Genomic DNA, 19113 nt, shown 5'->3' on the forward strand with positions numbered 1-19113 from the left:
CTTTGATTTCAGGTTTTGCTGATTAGATACATTTGTTGTTATAGAAATGGTTAGTGCATATTAGTATATAAAAGTAAAACGTTGAGGCTGCAATGCTACTATCTTATAAAGATCAAGGTTCCTCTCGCACATATGTGCTAGTCGTTCCCGACTCTAGGGGGCGGTGCTCATCTCCATGTCAAAGCCGAAGAGCCAGCGCTGTCCAAAGACGTCTCCGTGGTCATGTGGCCAGCATGACTAAATGTCGAAGGCGCATGGAACGCTGTTACCTTCCCACCAAAGTGGTCCCTATTTTTCTACTTGCAATTTTACGTGTTTTTGAACTGCTAGGTTGGAAGAAGCTGGGATAAGTAACGGGAGCTCACTCCGTTACACAGCGCTAGGGATTCTAACTGCCGAGCTGTCAACCTTTCTGATCGACAAGCTCAGCTTCTTAGTCATTTCAGTACTGCACTAAAAAGAGTAGGAAGTCAATGTTTTTATTTCTCTTCCCTCCCTTTACCTTACACTTTTTTCCCTTCCGTTTTTTCCTCCCCATTTTCCCCACTATTTTGATTTTTCTTTTGTATTTTATATCCTGATAAACTTAATAAAAATTTGAAAAATAAAGACTTGCTTAATATAAGAGTGATGTTCCTGGTTATTAAAGGTCCTGAAAAAAGCCAAGAATGCCAAAAGGAAGTCATGACGGGCTTCATTGATTACATTGCATTCAATTGGGTCAGCTATGTCAAGCTGCTAAAAGTGCTTAGAAAAATGGGAAATCCGGAACATCTCATTGCCCACATGAGAGAACTTAAGAATAACAGAATAACAGTTGGAAGAGACCTTGGAGGTCTTCTAGTCCAACCCCCTGCTCAAGGCAGGAAATCCTTTAATCTTTTAGACAAATGGTTATCCGACATCTTCTTACAAGTTTCCAGTTATGGAGCATCCACAACTTCTGGAGGTAAGCCGTTAATTGTCCTCACTGTCAGGAAAGTTCTCCTTAGTTCTAAGTTGCTTCTCTCCTTGATTAGTTTCCACCCATTGCTTCTTCTTCTACCCTCAGGTGCTTTGGAGAATAGGTTGACCCCCCCCCTCTTCTTGTGGCAACCCCTCAAATATTGGAAGACTGCTATCATGTCACCCCTAGTCCTTGTTTTCACTAAACTAGACATACCCCATTCCTGTAACCATTCTTCATACGTTTTAACCTCCAGCCCCTTTTGTTGCTCTTCTCTGCACTGTTTCTAAAGTCTCAACATCTTTTTTATATCATAGCGATATAAACTGGATGCAATATTCCAAGTGTGATCTTACCAAGGTGTAAAAGACAGGTCAGGAATAAAGACGGGTCAGGAAGACATCATTCTGTGTCCACAGAATGGACACAACATGGCCAAAAAAAAAGACTATCCCAGATTTGCAAAGGAATGTGACAAGTTTGAATACTCTCCTCTTATTTATTCAACCTATGTGCTGAATATACACTAAGGGAAGGCGAGTATGGTTTTAAAATTTGGAGAGGAAGATCAGTAACTTGCATTATGCTGATGACACTACTCCAAAAGCTGAAAATACAATGGCTCTGCCAGCTCCAGTAATAAAAGTCAAGAAGAGCAGTGGGGAGGGAAAGGAACTTTAATTAAAAAGACCAAACTAATGACTACAGGTAAACGAACCAGCCTTAGGATAGATAATGAAGATTTCAGAGTGGTAGATCAACCATCCACAGTAAAAGAACATGCAGAAATAAATCAAGAAATATGCCATAGGGTAGCGCTTGGTAGAGTAGCCATGAAAGACTTTGAAAAGTTATTCAGATCCCATAATGTGTCTACGACTATAAAGATTAGAATTGTGCAAGCTGCGGTATTTCCTGTGAAACTCTATGGAAGCGAAGGTTAAATGAAAATTAAATGCCAAACAAATTTCATCTGTGAAGAGTTCCCTTGATCAACACATTCTTGTTGGCATTTACTTACAAAATGTTGTTTAAGCTTGGACAAAAATTTCTTCATTATTTTTTCATGATGCTCTTGAAACCTCAACAGCTTAGGAAAACCAGGAATAAAAAACCCTAAAATTGGGGAAAGTAGGGGAGGGAAGAGAGAGAGATCGTCATGAATAAGCAACTATCCATCCATTATTCTATCTATCTATCTATCTATCTATCTATCTATCTATCTATCTATCTATCTATCTATCTATCTATCTATCTAGCTATCTAGCTATCTAGCTATCTAGCTATCTAACTATCTAACTATCTATCTATCTATATCATCTAGTTATTTATTTATTTATTTCACCACAAGGCAATGCTGCATCCTGCAGTAACTTAGTAAGCAATGTTAAATAAAAATAAACCACTTAAATAAGATTATTAATCTACACCTAGGTAATGAAGCATCAAAATCTGAGCTATAACAATGGGAAAGATGAAAAAGAAAGGGAAAGTGGGAGGAAACAGAAAAGGATGAGCAGTAGCAAGGTGAACTGTCTCAATCATAGCAGTGAAAGGTGCTTTGCTAGAGGATCTGAATGCTAAGATGGGGACAGATCATGCTGAACAAGGTCTAGATTGTAGCCACTAAGAGCTGACCTCAATTTGATGGCATACAGTCAATGATTCTAGGTTTAATGCAACTGGATGTTCAGTAGCTTTTGAAAGCATCTCATGTGAACCAGACCACTGCATGAAGCCATACAGATAGTCCTCAACTTATAACCGTAACAGCGGCTGCCCACTATGGTTGTAAATCATGACAGTGGTGAAGCAGGTCATCACCTAACCAGACCCAATTTTACCACTTTTTCTGTCCCTCTGGTTAAGCGAATGTGAAGATCATTCAGCAAACTCAATGTTCACTATAGGGTAATTTTGCTGAAGCCCAGAAATAAAGATCCGTTTTCAGCAAAAACGTTGTAAATCGGACTCGCGACTGTAGGACACTGCCAAAAGCCATAAAGGTGGGCTGATTCCTGAGCACCTGAAATGTGGTCATACAATCCGGGGAGTTTGTGGGAGGGGAGGGTTGTCAGAATTTTGTAAGTACTTTTTGGGGATCCATTATAGCTTTCAAATGTCACTAAGCAACCAGTTGTAAATCAAGGACTACCTGTAATACCATTTGTTTCAACTCTTTGTGATACCCATAATACCTTTGACTAGTCAACTTGGTTTAGGACAGTGGTATGAACCACTGGTGGGATTCAAATTTCTTTTGCTATGGGTTCTGTGGGTGTGGCTTGATGGGCGTGGCGTAGCTTGATGGGCGTGGCAGGGGAAGGACACTGTAAATAATCTCCATTCCCTCTCACTCCAGGGAAAGGTTACTGCAAAATCCCCACTTCCTCCCAATCAGCTGGGACTCAGGAGGCAGAGAATAGATGGGGGCGGGGCCAGCCAGAGGTGGTATTTACCAGTTCTCTGAACTACTCAAAATTTCCACTACCGGTTCTCCAGAACTGTTCAGAACCGGCTGAATACCATCTCTGGTATGAACCCAGCCATGATGTTGCAGAACTGAAAAGCGAAATTCTAAATGTAATTCTTTTTTTTTTTAAATAAAAAAGGTTTGCTAAAAAGGTTTAATGTGAAGAGGCCAGTTTAGCTATCACGACATGGAATGAAACTTCAGGTACCTACCATGCATAGCATGCTTGGGCCCTGATAGCAGCTTCACTAAAGCCCAGAAAGCATCTTCCTCGTTCATGTACATTAGGAGCAATGCGGTTATGTGGCTCATCCCTTGACAGTATCCAACCTCCTGGGGGGGGAAGCGGACAAAACCGTTACAAAATTGGTGTGCGCATGCAAAGAACGCTAAAGCCATTGCACTCACTTTTTCTCTCGCAAGGGTAGACAGAGTGTGAATGACGAGATGCTTGGAGGAAGGATATCCCTGAGGATTAGTTCTCTGTCTGACTTTGCACAGAGAACGGAAAAGGAAAGCGAGACTGGCGGAACTAGAGCTTCTACAGGACAAGCTATCATGATCTAATGTTTTTATCCTGAAGATGTGGAGGGGCCCCTAAGGCAGTGTTTCTTAACCTGGCACGCTGGCTTGGGAATTCTGGGAGTTGAAGTCCATGTATTTTAAACCAGCCAAGGTCAAGAAAGACGGCTCTAAGGCAGGGGGGGTCTCCAACTTTGGCAACTTTAAGCCTGGCGGACTTCAACTCCCAGAATTCCCCAGCCAATGGCTGGTTGCCAAGGTTGGAGACCCCTGCTCTAAGGAAATGTTGACTGTAAAGTTAGGAAAGGACAAAGGAGTCCTTCCTTTCCCTTTTCTGCACTCTGACTTGTTGTTATTCCACATCTTTAGCTTATTCCACGTAATCTTTAGCTCCTCTCCCCTGTTTAGGTGACTAGCTGAGCCCTCATGGTGAAATTCTAGTTAGTACAAAAACAGCCTTCAAGACAGAAAATGTGTACTTCAGAAGGAAGTCAACAGAAAACCTCTGATTAAATTTCTCTCCTTTCAAACAGATTCATTTGAACTAAGAAATTGGACCTGAAACGTGGACCTGATAGTGGGGGTGTTAGTTCACTTAATTGGTTCCCGACTCTCCGTGAATCCTTGCCACGTTTTGCAGATATCAGCCTGGCAGCTCTCCAAGCCAGATAAGGTCTGTGACTGTAAATGCTCCCTTGAAAGACTTTGCTGGATGTGAATGAACAGAATTCAGAGTCAATTAATAAAAGGGTTTTTTGTCGGGACAAGGCGTTTGCTTCATGCTCTCGGGAAGCCTCGGTCAGAACACCGCTGCTGTCTTTTCAGGAACATTTGTAACTTTCTGTTCCAGAATTCCACAACTATTTCTCAGTATGTGACCCAGCTCGATAACACTGCTAAAACTTATTACGCATAACATGTAGCATTTTATTGGCTGAGTGAACTTATTCACCACTTCTTTTTTTTCAGTTTCTGATCTTAATGGTCCCAGGCAAGCATTTGCAAAACAACCTTTGATAGCATCTGGCCAAGAATCAGAAATTATTTTCTTTTTACACCTGCTGGGCCAAACAACCCAATACAGAATTACATCTATTCAAACTCGCTGTTTTCGTGTTGCCCTTGAGAATTATATTTCCATGAATTCAATATCTTTTAAGAGTGACCTATGTGAACTGACTGTGTGTAGATGCAGAGACCCATGCACAGATCATCTTACCGTATTATAAACAGAATATGCAGCTAAGACATGGAACAGAGATTGTTGCCTGGAGGGGGGAAAAAAGACAGAAGATGTAACTATACAAAATCAAAATGTGTTTTGGAGTCAGGTTACGGGAAAAATTACTTGTGATGTAAAATGTTGCCGGCTTAATATCATATCAGTCCTATTCTGCACATCTGCATAACCCTGCACACTGAAAACCGCCTACTACTTAACAAAAATTGGCTGTCTATCTATTATGTATGTCTGTGAGTTGTAAAAGCAAGAACATCAGAGTTCTGTTATATGATAAAATATTTACAAAAGCTCTCTTTGAAAGGAAAAAAAAAGACCACACAGTGGGTTGCCTATCTGGGAAAGAGTTCTGTTACAACAAAAGAAACTGAGCATTGAAGGAAACAGACCGTTGTAGAAAATCATGCATTTTACAAAATGTAATAGGGTATTTTGTAAAAATATGCTGAAACCTGGACACCTGGGGTACATGTGTCTAGCTTGCCCTTCCATTCATTCTCATCCACATTTTAGCCCCAATCTGAATTCTGGCTTCAGGGAGAATGCTGAATCCTCACAACTTTATTTTTTATCCTGTCTTTATTGTTTTTACAAATAACTTAAGGCAGCAAATATATTCAACACACCTTCCTCTTCCTCATTTTCCCCACAACAATCCTGTGAGGTGAGCTGGGCTGAGAGAAAGAGTGACTGGCCCAAAGCCAACCAGCTAGCTTTGATGCCTAAGGCAGGACTAGAACTCACCATCTCCTGGTCATTGGTCGCTCAGCTGGTTCTCCTGCCTAAAGCAGGAGTCAAGCTGATGGTCTCCTACTTTCCAGCTTGGTGCTATAACCACTAGATCAAATTTCTTTTGAGTTTCTTTGCCATTTACTAACTTGGTTTCCTTATCCTTACCACAGAATTTCTTCCTCTCTTGAGCATAGATACAGTCACTCTGGCTGTGTAACAACATCTGAAGTTGAAATTATGACATCCTCTTCCTCCTCCTCCTCCTGACAAAATGTCTCGCCAGCGAAAACATACCAACTTGTAAACTCTCTGCGATCCAAGAGAGGCACCCACCGAAGAGGAAACAGTACAGGTAGTCTTTGAGTTATGACTATAACTGAGCCCCCCCATTATGGTTATAAGCCGTGATGGTCGTCAAGCAAGTCACAATGTGACTGGGCCTGATTTTACAAAGTTTTTTGCAGCAGCAAAATGGCACAGTCGTTAAGCGAACACATTGTTCATGATGGGACGGGGTTTTGACAGAAACCGGAAGGAAATGCCAGTTTCCAGCAAAAACATAAGTCGTGACCATGTAATCACTACAACGCTACAAACCGTTGTAAAAGCAGCCAAGTGGCTGAGCACTTAAAAATGTGGTCATGTGCCTGTGGAGTTGTGTGCAGATGTTAGCACTTCGAATTCAAATTGTTCTAGTGATCTACTGTAACTGCCAGTTGTAAGTCGAGGAATACCTATAACCGGGGGACATGGAAACAAGCCCACTTTTTAGTGGGCCCCTGTTAAAATATTCATGACTGGGAGAGACATGGGAAGAAGGTCGGCCAATGAATAGCCATAGCAACTAAATCAGCCAATGGGAGCTGAAACAGATTTGTCTGGGCTTGTCTGCTGAAATGAAACTAACTGCTTGGGTTTGCCTGTAACTCTCCTGCCTTGTGTTCACTTGGAAGAACCACCTGTTGTTATTGTACATTTATTCATGTATTCTTATGTATATAAAGAAGTTAATGAATCCTGCAGCATCAGTTATCTGTGTGCTTCTGGATTTGAATTTATGCAACAAACTCTGAGAGCCCCTCCTTCTGGAATACTACGTTGTTGAAAGTTAGAATTGCTCCTTTCCTGTTAATCATCAGGAGCAGTTCCAATGCTGCTCTTCCAGGGCCTTTGAGGAATAAATGTTATTGTTATCTCCAAGTCATGAGCGCTATCTGACAAATTTTATTGTGAACATTTTCTCACGTTATTACGTCTCTTGTTGCCAATTATCAATCTGTTGGTTTGATCACTGTTGTTCTTGTCTTGTTCACCGTATTGAGCCATTCAAACAGAAATTGTGTAAACAAACCAATCAGGGGAAATGCAATTTATTTTTTTAAAAAAATCCCAGAGTCTCGCTCGCATACAGCTTTAGTCTAAGAGGTTGCAATGATAACCCATGACACAGTATTTCATCTGAATCGTCCCAAAGTGAAGGCGAAAAAAAACATGTTCAAAAATTAGAACAGGCAATTTAGATATATCTAAGAGTTGGGATAATGCTCAGTGGAATTACTGTCATTTTATTTTTCCATGATGCTATTTCACTAACTGTTCTGATAATTCTCCTAAGCTTAGAAAATGGGTTTTAAAAAAAAGCGATCTGCAGAAAGGGGATACAACTGTCTAAAATAATCACAATCCAAAATCTACTTAGAACACTCTCACAACTAACTAAACAATAATATTGTTCGTTCAGTTTGGCAAAAGGGAGCTTGGGCAATACTTCATAGTAAACACAAGTTGACTGTAGTACTTAAGAATCCATTTGCAACATGGTGCCCTTCTATTGCTTCAAATCTACAACTTACAACACGGGTGGTGAATCTGGAGAGCTGTAATCCTACTGCATCTGAAACCAACTCATAAAAAGGTGTAATTGGCTCTCATAATTTCCAAATATTTTTAACCTAAAAAATACTGAAAGAATACTGAATTTTCTTCATATGTATCTAAATGGCTATGGGGGGCTACCAAATATCAACTTTGGATTAATTTAAGGGACTCTTTGGAAGGTAAATCCTAGCAGGTATCTGAATATGGCAATTTTGGAACACTTTCCTTCAAGTTAGTTTAGTGTTTCTGGCACTTTAAAATGCAGGGTAACAGCTTTTTAAAATTTCCTTGGGCCATTTCAAAATCAAACGCAGCATTGAGGATTTAATATGGGAAAATATGACTCTGTTTCAATGTGAAAATGTTCCCATTTTAAAAACTTTAAACTCTTTTCTAAAAATCTTGCTAAGGATGCTTTTCTTATGTCTATGCCAGCCTGTTAAATATAGATGAGCGTGATTCTGCTGTCACGTGTACTTTTGAGTCCAGATCTCCCAAGGCAGAAAGACAGAGAGAAAATATCTGTAGTTCAGGGTTGAACTGTGAAATCCTTGGTGCTCTCTGAGGTTGGTAGTTTTTTGGCAGACATTTCATTACCCAGCTGGGTAACATCATCAGTGGACAAACCTCTGCAAGAAAACCACCAAGCACAAAGAGTACCAAAGATCTCACAGAGAGACATTAAGCTGGAATCAAGGGGATGGGAGAAAGTTTTGCCCTGGAAGACAGGACACAAAATTTTGTTGCACCTCTGTATAGATTAAATCTCTTGGAAGTTCTAGACAATAAAAAAGCAACGAGATCCACATGGAAGGAGTCGATTTAGCTTCACTCACTTTACTCCATATCTATCTCTGAACATGATGTGATCCCGATAGGTCCGATTAACATCGAGATCAATTTGCCGGATATCTGGAGAGATTCCTCTTGCTCGCGTTTTTAAAGTCTAGGGGAAGAAAGAGAGAAACAATCAACAAATGTACATACACCAAGACTTCACTGCTCATTTTAGCTCATCATCCTTTTTCAATGAGTCTCCACTTCTCACAAAGGCCATAAACCTTATTTTGCTTGGGCTGAGGGAAGCAAAACTCATTTGCTCTCTTACAAAATATCTTCTTCCAACAAGAAGCAGGATTTTAAGTACCGGTGGTGCTCCATTTGCACCAGTTCATTTAATGATCGTTCAAAGTTACAATGGCACTGAAAAAAAGTGGTTTCTATTTTTCACACTTATGACTGTTGCGGCATCCCCATGGTCATGTGATCAGAATTCGGCCATTTGGCAATTGGTTCATATTTATGACCGTGGCAGTGTCCCGGGGTCCTGGGGTGACCTTTTGTAACCTTCCCACAAGCAAAATCAATGGGGAAGCCAGATTCACTCGTTAGTAATTTTACATGCAGTGATTCACTTAATAACGGTGGCAAGAAAGCTGGTAAAATGGGGCAAAGCCTCACTTAACCAATGTCTCACTTAGCAATATAAAATTTGGGCTCAATTGTGGTCGTAGGTTGAGGACTACCTGTACAAGCAGTCAACCATAGTGAACAACCATAGTGAAGAGCCGAGGTGGCGCAGTGGTTAGGGTGCAGTACTGCAGGCCACTTCAGCTGACTGTTATCTGCAGTTCAGTGGTTCTAATCTCACCGGCTCAAGGTTGACTCAGCCTTCCATCCTTCCGAGGTGGGTGAAATGAGGACCCAGACTGTGGGGGCGATATGCTGACTCTGTAAACCGCTTAGAGAGGGCTGAAAGCCCTATGAAGCGGTATATAAGTCTAACTGCTATTGATCCTTCTGAACTGCAACAACAGGGACATTCAAGTGGAAAAGGATATTACATGCACATCCTTCTGCTGGCTTCCATATATGCAACTGGGAGGAACCATGACAAGGAATGTTGATCTGGAAAATATTTGGTGGGCCCAAATGTTCTACATCAACATTCCTTGCCGTGGTCAATCTAGCCTACCTCCGGGTGAAAGGAATGAAAGGAACATCTTAAATTTGTTCTATTGATCAGTGAATGATGTGAAGAATCGAAAGTGGCATATGAGGTAAGAGAAGCAGCTGCTTCTGAAGTTTTTGCGTGTTGCAGAAAATTCTACCTATCAGTCAAGCCATCCGGATGTTTAAGCACTTCCAGAATTGTAGAGGTCATGCGCTAAGAAATTCAGAGAGCTGCAGTCCCAGGAGACATCAATTTAGGAAGAGCATTGTATTATAACTGTGGGGTTGAAAGGAAACCACCAAGGACACTTAAACACACTGAGGACACCTTAGTTCAATCCTGTGATACTAATATTCTCTTCTATTGGTAGCATCCTACGTAGCTTTTGGTCCACAGGCTGAGAATCTGCCCTAAATTACAATTTTTGACAGCACAATTTCCTGCCAACTTTCACTGAAAGTGAAAGGAAATAGGTTCATTGAGTGTCTGGCAGGTTTAGATGTAATTTATTAATTTCCCAAGCAAAACAGTAGCAGATGAACTCCTGTGTGCACCCACCCCCTCATTTCAAAACATCTCTGGATTTCCAAATTGAAAAGTAACAATTTAAACACAAATACAACATCCAAAAAAGAGTGTGAAAAACAGAATAAACATGATATAAGACTGTTTCTTGGGGTACCTACAGCTATTTACTGTTTTATTAACTAGATGTGTAAGGCTGTTCAACTCAAAACAACATAACTCTGTTTGGCACACAACACACAGGCACACACACAAAACAAACAATACACCAGGGCAGGTAAGGGAAAATCTTGTGAAATGTTCCTGAGAAAACTACAATGGTTCTCAACGTAGCGAAAACATCTATAACCAATTTTGTTGTATTTAAGTACAATGACAATAAAGATTATACTATACTATAATCCAGTGGTTCCCAAACTTGGCAACTTTAAGACTTGCAGAACTGGCTGGAGAATTCTGGGAGTTGAAGTCCACAAGTCTTAAAATTGCCAAGTTTGGGAACCACTGCTATAACCAATACTGACATCTGGAATCTTTTCAGTAGGAAAAAGCTGCAGAAATCTTCAGGCGTACAAATTAAGTTGGAGTTGTACTCAGGTTCTTGCCTAATGGATAATTTTAATTTAGGGTTCCTATCACTCAGTACTTTTCCAGAAGAAAAAAAGATTTAAAAATTGGGAAAGAATGGTATTTATTTTACACCTATTAAACGGATTACATTTACTATTTGCTGCATTATAGCAATAACACTTTGACTCATATACCGTTTCATAGGGATTTACAGCCCTCTCTAAGCAGTTTGCAGGGTCAGCCTATTGCCCCCCAACAATCTGGGTTCTCATTTTATCCACCTCGGAAGGATGGAAGGCTGAGTCAACCTTGAGCCGGTGAGACTCGAACTGCCAAACTGCAGTCAGCCGGCAGTCAGCAGACATAGCCTGCAGTACTGCACTCTAGCCACTATGCCACCATTACGTAAAGCAAAAGCTCCATGTTTCACTTTCTGGCTTCAAAACTCACATTATAATAACCTCTCATTTCTTCTTTCATTTTTGGGACGTCGAGTAACAGGGACCAGATTTCGCCTCTCAGCTGCAATGGAATTCCTTTATAGATTCTTCTGTGAAACTGTGCCCAAAAAAGAAAAGCAAATGTAATTAACATGCACGGAGGTAAATTGGACTGAAATTATTACATGATTACAACTGCAATATCAAGAGGTACAGATTGTCCTCAACTTACGACCACAATTGAGTCCAAAATTTCTGTTGTTAGGGAGGCATTTGTTAAATGAGCTTTGCCCCCGCTTTATGACCTTTCTTGCTACCCTTGTTCTCTGCCGTTGTTAAGTTACTAACACGATTGTTAAGTGGATCTGACTTCCCCCATTGTCTTTGCTTCTCAGAAGGTTACAGAAGCTGAGCGCATGACACACACATATACACACCCCTGGGGACACTGCTACTGTCATAAATATGAGTTGCCAAGCATCCGAATTCTGATCATGAGACCATGGGATGCTGCAATGGTCATAAGTTTGAAAAACGGTCATAGGTCACTTTTTTCCAGTGCCATGGTAACTTTGAATGGTCACTAAACAAACTGTTGTAAATCAAGGACCACCTGTATTAGCAATATGTTTCCAAAGCAGAGATGGCTCTTAGGTTTTGGCTGGAGGCTACAGTCAATGCAAAATTGAGCATTGCTGAAAACTGGTCATGCTGCAGATCTCATCAACCAAAGATTACTAATTGGCGGGGATCACAAGATGGGCCTTTTCTACAGCGGCCTCTGCTATGTGGAATATCTTTCTCTCAGAGATTAGCTGCTTTCCGTATTATCTCTATTTTTACCCTGAAATGCACTCTAGGCATAGATGAGCTAGGACTATTTAAGTCAGAACAGATGCTAGATGAGATATCCTTACTAAAGAAATTATGATTTGGAGAAAAAGAAAAGTTTAAACAAATCAATAAGTGAAACTGAACTTTAATCTCCTGGTTTAATTTACAAACCAAAGATTCCAAATGGATTTCACAACTATAAACCTTTAATTACTATGTCATGTAGTACATGGAAAATAGTGGATTTTGTAAACCGGCCCAATATGGCTCTTACTTTTAACTAGATGGTAACCCGGCATTGCCTGGGTATTTATTAATCCCAATCCTCCTTCCATGAATGTTTCCACAATTTCTAATCTTGGATTTTCCTCCTTACCAGAGGGAGCCCCCTTGTGGAGTACTGTGAAGTGGTTACCATGGCAACTCCACAGTGCTGTACAATAAAAGCTATTTTAAGACAGTATGGTAGAAGCCATTTTAAGGCACAACAGGCTGTATCTTAACAAAACACACACCCTAAGGGCTGTTAGGGGTGTCTTACCCCCACAATATTTGTTTCAAGAGAGTAAGTCATCTGTGTACCAAGTTTGGTTGAAATTGCTCAAAGCGTTCCAGAGTTATACGGGGACATACACACAGACAGCCATTTATACATATACATATACATATACATATACATATACATATACATATACATATACATATACATATACATATACATATACATATACATATACAGGTAGGTAGGTAGGTAGGTAGGTAGGTAGGTAGGTAGGTAGGTAGGTAGGTAGGTAGATAGATAGATAGATAGATAGATAGATAGATAGATAGATAGATAGATAGATAGATAGATAGATAGATGATAGATAGATATAGATTATAGATTATTAAGCAGTCAAAATTAAATTCTTCAGAACCATGCACTTTTTCAAGCCCATGTATTTGAGAAAGAAAAAGATTATGCTCCTTCAAATATCAAATTTATAGGAGTTAATAAGCTACATTTTTATCACCTATTTCTAATAACATTCAGCCAAGGTACATACAAATAACATGTTTGCCAGTCAGCTCAGACACAGTATCCACTTACCACAGATACAGTGTCCACTTCATCCTCCTGTTCAAAATTTTAATTCCTATCCTAATTACTACTTTTGAAATTGGAATATAGCTTTATTGATGGTTGTGAATTGTAATGTATAAATACAATTTAGGAAAAGCTAGTAGGCTTCGCGTGGCATCAGTGAAATTGATCAAGATCATAATCTACTGTTAAAGTACACTGAATAAGCAGATTTCTGGGGCAAGGATATCTGTTGTTTTTTAACATATTTCTTTTATCATGCAAGAAATAATTCAGCCTTGTATTTAACCAATCCTTAAACTATGACCACATAACAAAGCATTCCTCCACCTTTCTACAATGTCAATAATAACAAAATCCATTCACATAAAACTCATAAGATACTTTTAAAAATGTCAAAATGCTTTATGTTCTCAAAATTTATCCATATCCGTGTTTCTCAGCATGCTAGCTGGGGAATTCTGGGAGTTGAAGTTCACATATCTTCAAGATGCCAAGGTTGAGAAACACTAATTTACAATTCTTTGGGGCAACTTATTGCTATATCCATTTTTCATACACGAATTACAGCTGACACTGTGATTTATCAAACTACAAATCACTTTCAAATCTAGAGAACAAGGGTACAATTATAGCTATTCCCAAACCAAGACTTTAAAAATTAGAATTGCAGCCCCCTTTAAAATTAGAATTACAGCCCCTTTTTAAAAACAACCAGAGTTTCAGAATTTTAATTAAGGGAATGTCAGAATTCAATATAACAGTGATGTCTTCACAACTGAAGCCCCTGTCCCTTTGTAATGTATGTATGTTTATTACACTTGTATGCTGCCCTATTCCCTATGTGTGTGTGCAAAACAAACAAATAAAGAGGCAGAATTTTGATTGCATGGCCATTGATATTCCTTAGCCTGCTCCCACCCTCATGCCACTGGACATAATTGAAGTGGGATGGGGAAGGAGATACATGGTTTAAGTAGGTTTTAAACATAGAATATCAGTAGCTGAGGGTGAGAACACTGCCTTACATGCACACTGCCTGTAATAGAACAGAATTCTTTATTGGCCAAGTGTGATTGGATACACGAGGAATTTGTCTTTGGTGCATATGCTCTCAGTATACATAAAACGACAAGATTCGTCAAGAATCATAAGGTACAACACTTAATGATAGTCATAGGGTACAAATAAGCAATCAGGAAACAATCAATAGCAATATAAATCGTAAGGATACAAGCAACAAAGTTACAGCCATGCAGTCATAAGCGTGACCCGACAAATGCGCGCATGACAAAAACACGCCAACAAAACTGCGGTGCTAAAACCGCGACGTCAACGCGATGTCATCAACGTGGCGACAACAGCGCACCGACAGAAGCGCGATTTAAGTTAAGGTAAGGGTTAGGTTTAGGGTTAGGGTTAGGTTTAGAGTTAGGGTTAGGTTTAGGGTTAGGGTTAGGTTTAGGGTTAGGTTTACAGCGCGCTTCTGTCGCCACGCTGTTGTCGCCGCGCTTCAGCACTCATTCGTCGGCGCTCTTTAGAACTCGCGGTTTTGTCACCGTGGTTTAGTCGGGTGCGCTTTTGTCGTTAGCCCTTTTGTCGGTGAACCAGTCATAAGTGGGAGGAGATGGGTGATAGGAACGATGAGAAGACTAATAGTAATAGTAATGCAGCCTTAGTGAATAGTTTTGACATTATTTGTTTAGCAGAGTAATGGCATTCGGGGGGAAACTCTCCTTGTGTCCAGTTGTTCTGGTGTGCAGTGCCCTATAGTGTCGTTTTGAGGGTAGGTAGGAGTTGAAACAAGTTATGTCCAGGATGCGAGGGATCTGTAAATATTTCCACGGTCTACTTTTTAACAAAGGGGAAAGGCATTTTCTAACAAAAGGTGCTTACTAATCATCCAAATCACTTAAAATATAGAGCATGTTGAAGGTCCTTCTCTTCCACCCCCCTGCTCCAGCAGGAGGCCCCTATACCAGGGGTGGGCAATTAATTTTCCCAAGGGGCCACATGAGAAACTGGGATTTTTGTGGAGGGCCGAACCAATGGAGCTGTGAAGGTGCTTAGATATGCCAAAGAGACATATGTATTTTTTTTTTAAAAAAAAAAGGAGTTGCCTTCAAAATAAAAGCAATCCACAGGTGCTGGACAGGGACAGCCAAAGGGCCAGATGTGGCCCAAGGGCCACAAAATGTCCACAGCTGCCCTACATCATTCTGTCCAGCTTCTTGAAAACTTCCAGTGAAGGAGCACCCACAATTTCTGGAGGCAAGTTGTTCCACTGATTATTTGTTATGAAGGAGAGAATGAACCTGGAATTAAGGAGAAATTTCCTGACAGCGAGAACAATTAATCAGTGGAGCGGCTTGCCTCCAGAAGTTTTGGGAGCTTCATCACTGGAGGTTTTAACGAAGAGATTGGATAACCATTTGTTTGAAATGGTACAGGGTTTCCTGCTTGAGCAGGGGGCTGGACTAGAAGACCTCCAAGGTCCCTTCCAGCTCTATTCTGATTCTGTCAGGGAATTTCTCCATAAAATAGAACAGAATAGAACAGAATAGAGTAAGAGAGTTGGAAGGGACCTTGGAGGTCTTCTAGTCCAACCCCTTGCTTAGGCAGGAAAGCCTCCACTACTTCAGACAAATGGTTATCCAACATCTTCTTAAAATTTTCCAATGTTGAAGCGTACATAGCTTCTGGAGGCAACTTCTGTTCCACTGATTAATTTCTCATTAATAAATTTCCATCCTGTTTATGATCTTAAAATTAGTAGCCGGAACAATAACATTGTACAATGGGCCAGAACGCACGGTGGGAGATGATTGGCTGGCTGGTTCCTGCATGAGCCAAACCTACGCTACGATTGGTTGCCGTGGGTGTAAAGGGGGAGTTTCCCTTTTTTCTTCTTCTTCTGTGTGCTGTTTGTGGATTCACCTCATGATTTTCCCGAGTCTCTTGTCTGCTGTAAATTGTAAATTGTGAAATATATTTATTTATATAAAACTACAAGTTCGTCTCAGTGTCGCTGACTTCATCTGGACAGCTGCTGCGCAATTCGTCTTGTTATTTCTTGTCCTGCCCTCGGGTGTTTTGGAGCAGAGGTCTCCGCCCTTGGCCACTTTTAAGACTCGGGGGCTTCAACTCCCGCTGGCTGAGGAATTCTGGGAGTTGAAGTTGAGGTGGCAGGCTGAACCAAAGTAGGCCTCAAGCCTGAACCAAACTAGAGTTTCATGATATTAAGCTTTAACTGTTCATATATAGAAATTGCAAACGTTTGCTTTTAGGACATGGTGCGGGTAGACATGGGTTAGAAGGAAGTCTGCACATGAAATATGCTGAAGCAAAGCGTCTATTTTCAACTATCTGCTGGCTTGACTGTAAATCTGTCTGGTAGACACATTGTTAGTTCCTCAAAATATATGCTATGTTTGACCGTTGGCTGACTATGTATTATGACTTCCTGTAGACATAATATTGCTGTAACTCAAGGGCAAATCTTGAGGGGTGTTTCCAAAACCAACAGATGGCTTTAGCTAAAAGCAATAAACTATAAAAGGAATTTCCTGCTTTCACTCGGGGTTCAGGCCATTATTTCTGAACCTGCGCAATAAACATTTCCTTCTCTGAAGAGCTGGCTTCCGTGTCCTGTCTTTTCTACAACAAAGTCCACAAGTCTTAAAGTGGCCAAGGGCGGAGACCCTGCTTTGAAGAATTGGTCGACTTCCTCTTCTCTGTAACAGCCTGATTGTCACTCTATCTATCTGCTTTATTAACTCACTCCTTTGGCGAATGTTATACTCTGCTACTTTCCTTAGCTAAAAAGTTTTAAGTCACTTATACAGAAACGTCTGCACTTCCTGAAAACCAAGCCTTCTTTTCCCCCTCATCTTATACTATTAACTTCATTAATTATTTCTCTAGCATGTTTTAGTTTTTTAAAAAAAACCTCCTTCAGCAGTCTCTATGTTATGCAATTCCTGACTTGCATAAGTGCAACCTTAAGTCAAGAATGTCCATTTTATGCTTGTTCTGACTTGCTTATGCAAAAATTCCAGAACAGACATTGATGGAAACACCAAATTAAAAGCCCACATTTTTTTTAAAAAAAGTAAAAATAACATTTACCAATGTTAATAAAGATAATCTCAAGATCAGTTAAGTCCCTTCTTAAACTTCCACGATTTAACATTCTCTGACTGCTTTAGGTGAACAAAGGATATATTGTTTTAAAGTACTTTTCAGGGGATATGTGAGGGTGGATGATCCATAATTCACAGAAAGTCTCATTTAACAGTCCTTCAAGAGCCTGAGATTCCGCTATCAAAAACAATGAGAACCTTCTTGCTAAAGAAGCCATCATTTAAAATATTCACTTTCATCTCTCCTTTCCGTTTCAAACTCTTGATAGTTCAAAAGAGAACACTATCACAGTAGCAATGCTTGCGAAGAAGGAATTATACTTCTTTATCTACCACTAAGCCATGATTACATGATTTAGCATACTAAAAAGCAGAGACATTGCCCTGACAACAAAAGTGCGTACAGTCAAGGCTATGATTTTCCAGTTGCAATGTATGGCTGAGAAAGTTGGACCATAAAAAAAGGCTGAGCACCAAAGAATGGAGGCCTTCAAACTCTGGTGCTGGAGAAGACTCCTGCGAGTCCCTTGGACTGCAAGGCCATCAAACCCGTCAGTCCTAGAGGAGATCAACCCTGATTGCTCTTTAGAAGGCCAGATCCTGAAGATGAAACTCAAATACTTTGGCTACCTAATGTGAAGGAAGGACTCACTGGAGAAGAGACTCATGCTGGGAACGATGGAGGGCAAAAGAAGAAGGGGACAACAGAGAAGGAGGTGGCTGGATGGAGTCATCGAAGCAGTCGGTGTGATCTTAAATGGACTCCAGAGGATGATAGAGGACAGGAAGGCCTGTAGGAATGTTGTCCATGGGGTTGCGATGGGTCGGATACGACTTCACAACTAACAATAACAAAGCCAAGATTCATCTTACATTAAACCACAGGCTGGTATCATGGAAACAAGCAAGAATTAGATTTTCATTCTGGAGCATTCTTAATCTAATTCTAGGGTCAGACACATACATCAACCTCCACGGTCGTATGAAGAAGTCCAGTGGCTTTCCATAAAGAGATCAGTTCTGAATCAATATGGGAAACCAGTTTACTGTCTTTGTCTACATTTAGGTTCTAGTGACGATATGATGATTTGTTTAGTTGCAGTAAGCGCATGGAAAGAATTGTGTGCTCCATTTCTCCTGTGTACAGATTATGCTCTTCTTTTTTGCAAGCAATGATGAGCATCATATTGGCACCAGTCTTAATGCTCCCTGTGGCTAGCTGAAAATTACATTGAACAGCACAGAATCAAGTTAGCACATTTTTTTCCCTTAAAGTAATATTGAACTATATGGCCACATATACTGAAGTTTTTGTCAAGAATTGCTTCAAGGGGATAAAAAAGCAACTTCTCTGTACCTTAGTAATTTTATAAGAGCTTCACCATACCAAACATTGTGTTTCATAATATTCAGGAGTATGTTTTTATAGGTCATAAAATGGAAAGATTCCTATAAAGGAAAGACGCATAAAGCAGGCTTGGAATAAAGCAATGTCAACAATACAACCCCAATGGGTATGCAGGATGTGAACTCAAAATGCCCCACCTTTCTTTCCCACAAAATAAACTACCAAGGGGTTTTGAGATTATAGCCTCCTTCCATTAAATATTGCCCAAATGATGGCATTTTTCAAAGAAGCACCTGAGCCTTTATATGGGGGTCAGGGATGAGCAGTTTCGATGATGAAAGAAAGGAAGCAGATGGATTTTGTAAGATTGTGTTTATTTGTTCAATTTCTCACAGCCACTAATCTCAAATGACTCAGGATGGAGA

The 19113-nt window shown here is 40.3% G+C and overlaps 1 protein-coding gene across 1 annotated transcript in view; it reads right to left on the reverse strand.

The window, feature by feature from the left end:
• The window catches only part of LOC116511126 (USP6 N-terminal-like protein), an 87707-nt gene that overhangs the window by 30211 nt on the left and 38383 nt on the right, over window positions 1-19113 (reverse strand). The window contains exons 6-10 of the mRNA XM_032220944.1: window positions 11291-11398; window positions 8628-8737; window positions 5161-5209; window positions 3632-3752; window positions 1968-2062 (exon numbers count right to left, since the gene is read on the reverse strand). Coding sequence (XP_032076835.1) covers window positions 1968-2062; window positions 3632-3752; window positions 5161-5209; window positions 8628-8737; window positions 11291-11398 — 483 coding nt within the window. The remainder of the gene's footprint in view (window positions 1-1967; window positions 2063-3631; window positions 3753-5160; window positions 5210-8627; window positions 8738-11290; window positions 11399-19113) is intronic.

Source organism: Thamnophis elegans, chromosome 7, assembly GCF_009769535.1.
Source record: "Thamnophis elegans isolate rThaEle1 chromosome 7, rThaEle1.pri, whole genome shotgun sequence".
NCBI lineage: Eukaryota > Metazoa > Chordata > Lepidosauria > Squamata > Colubridae > Thamnophis > Thamnophis elegans.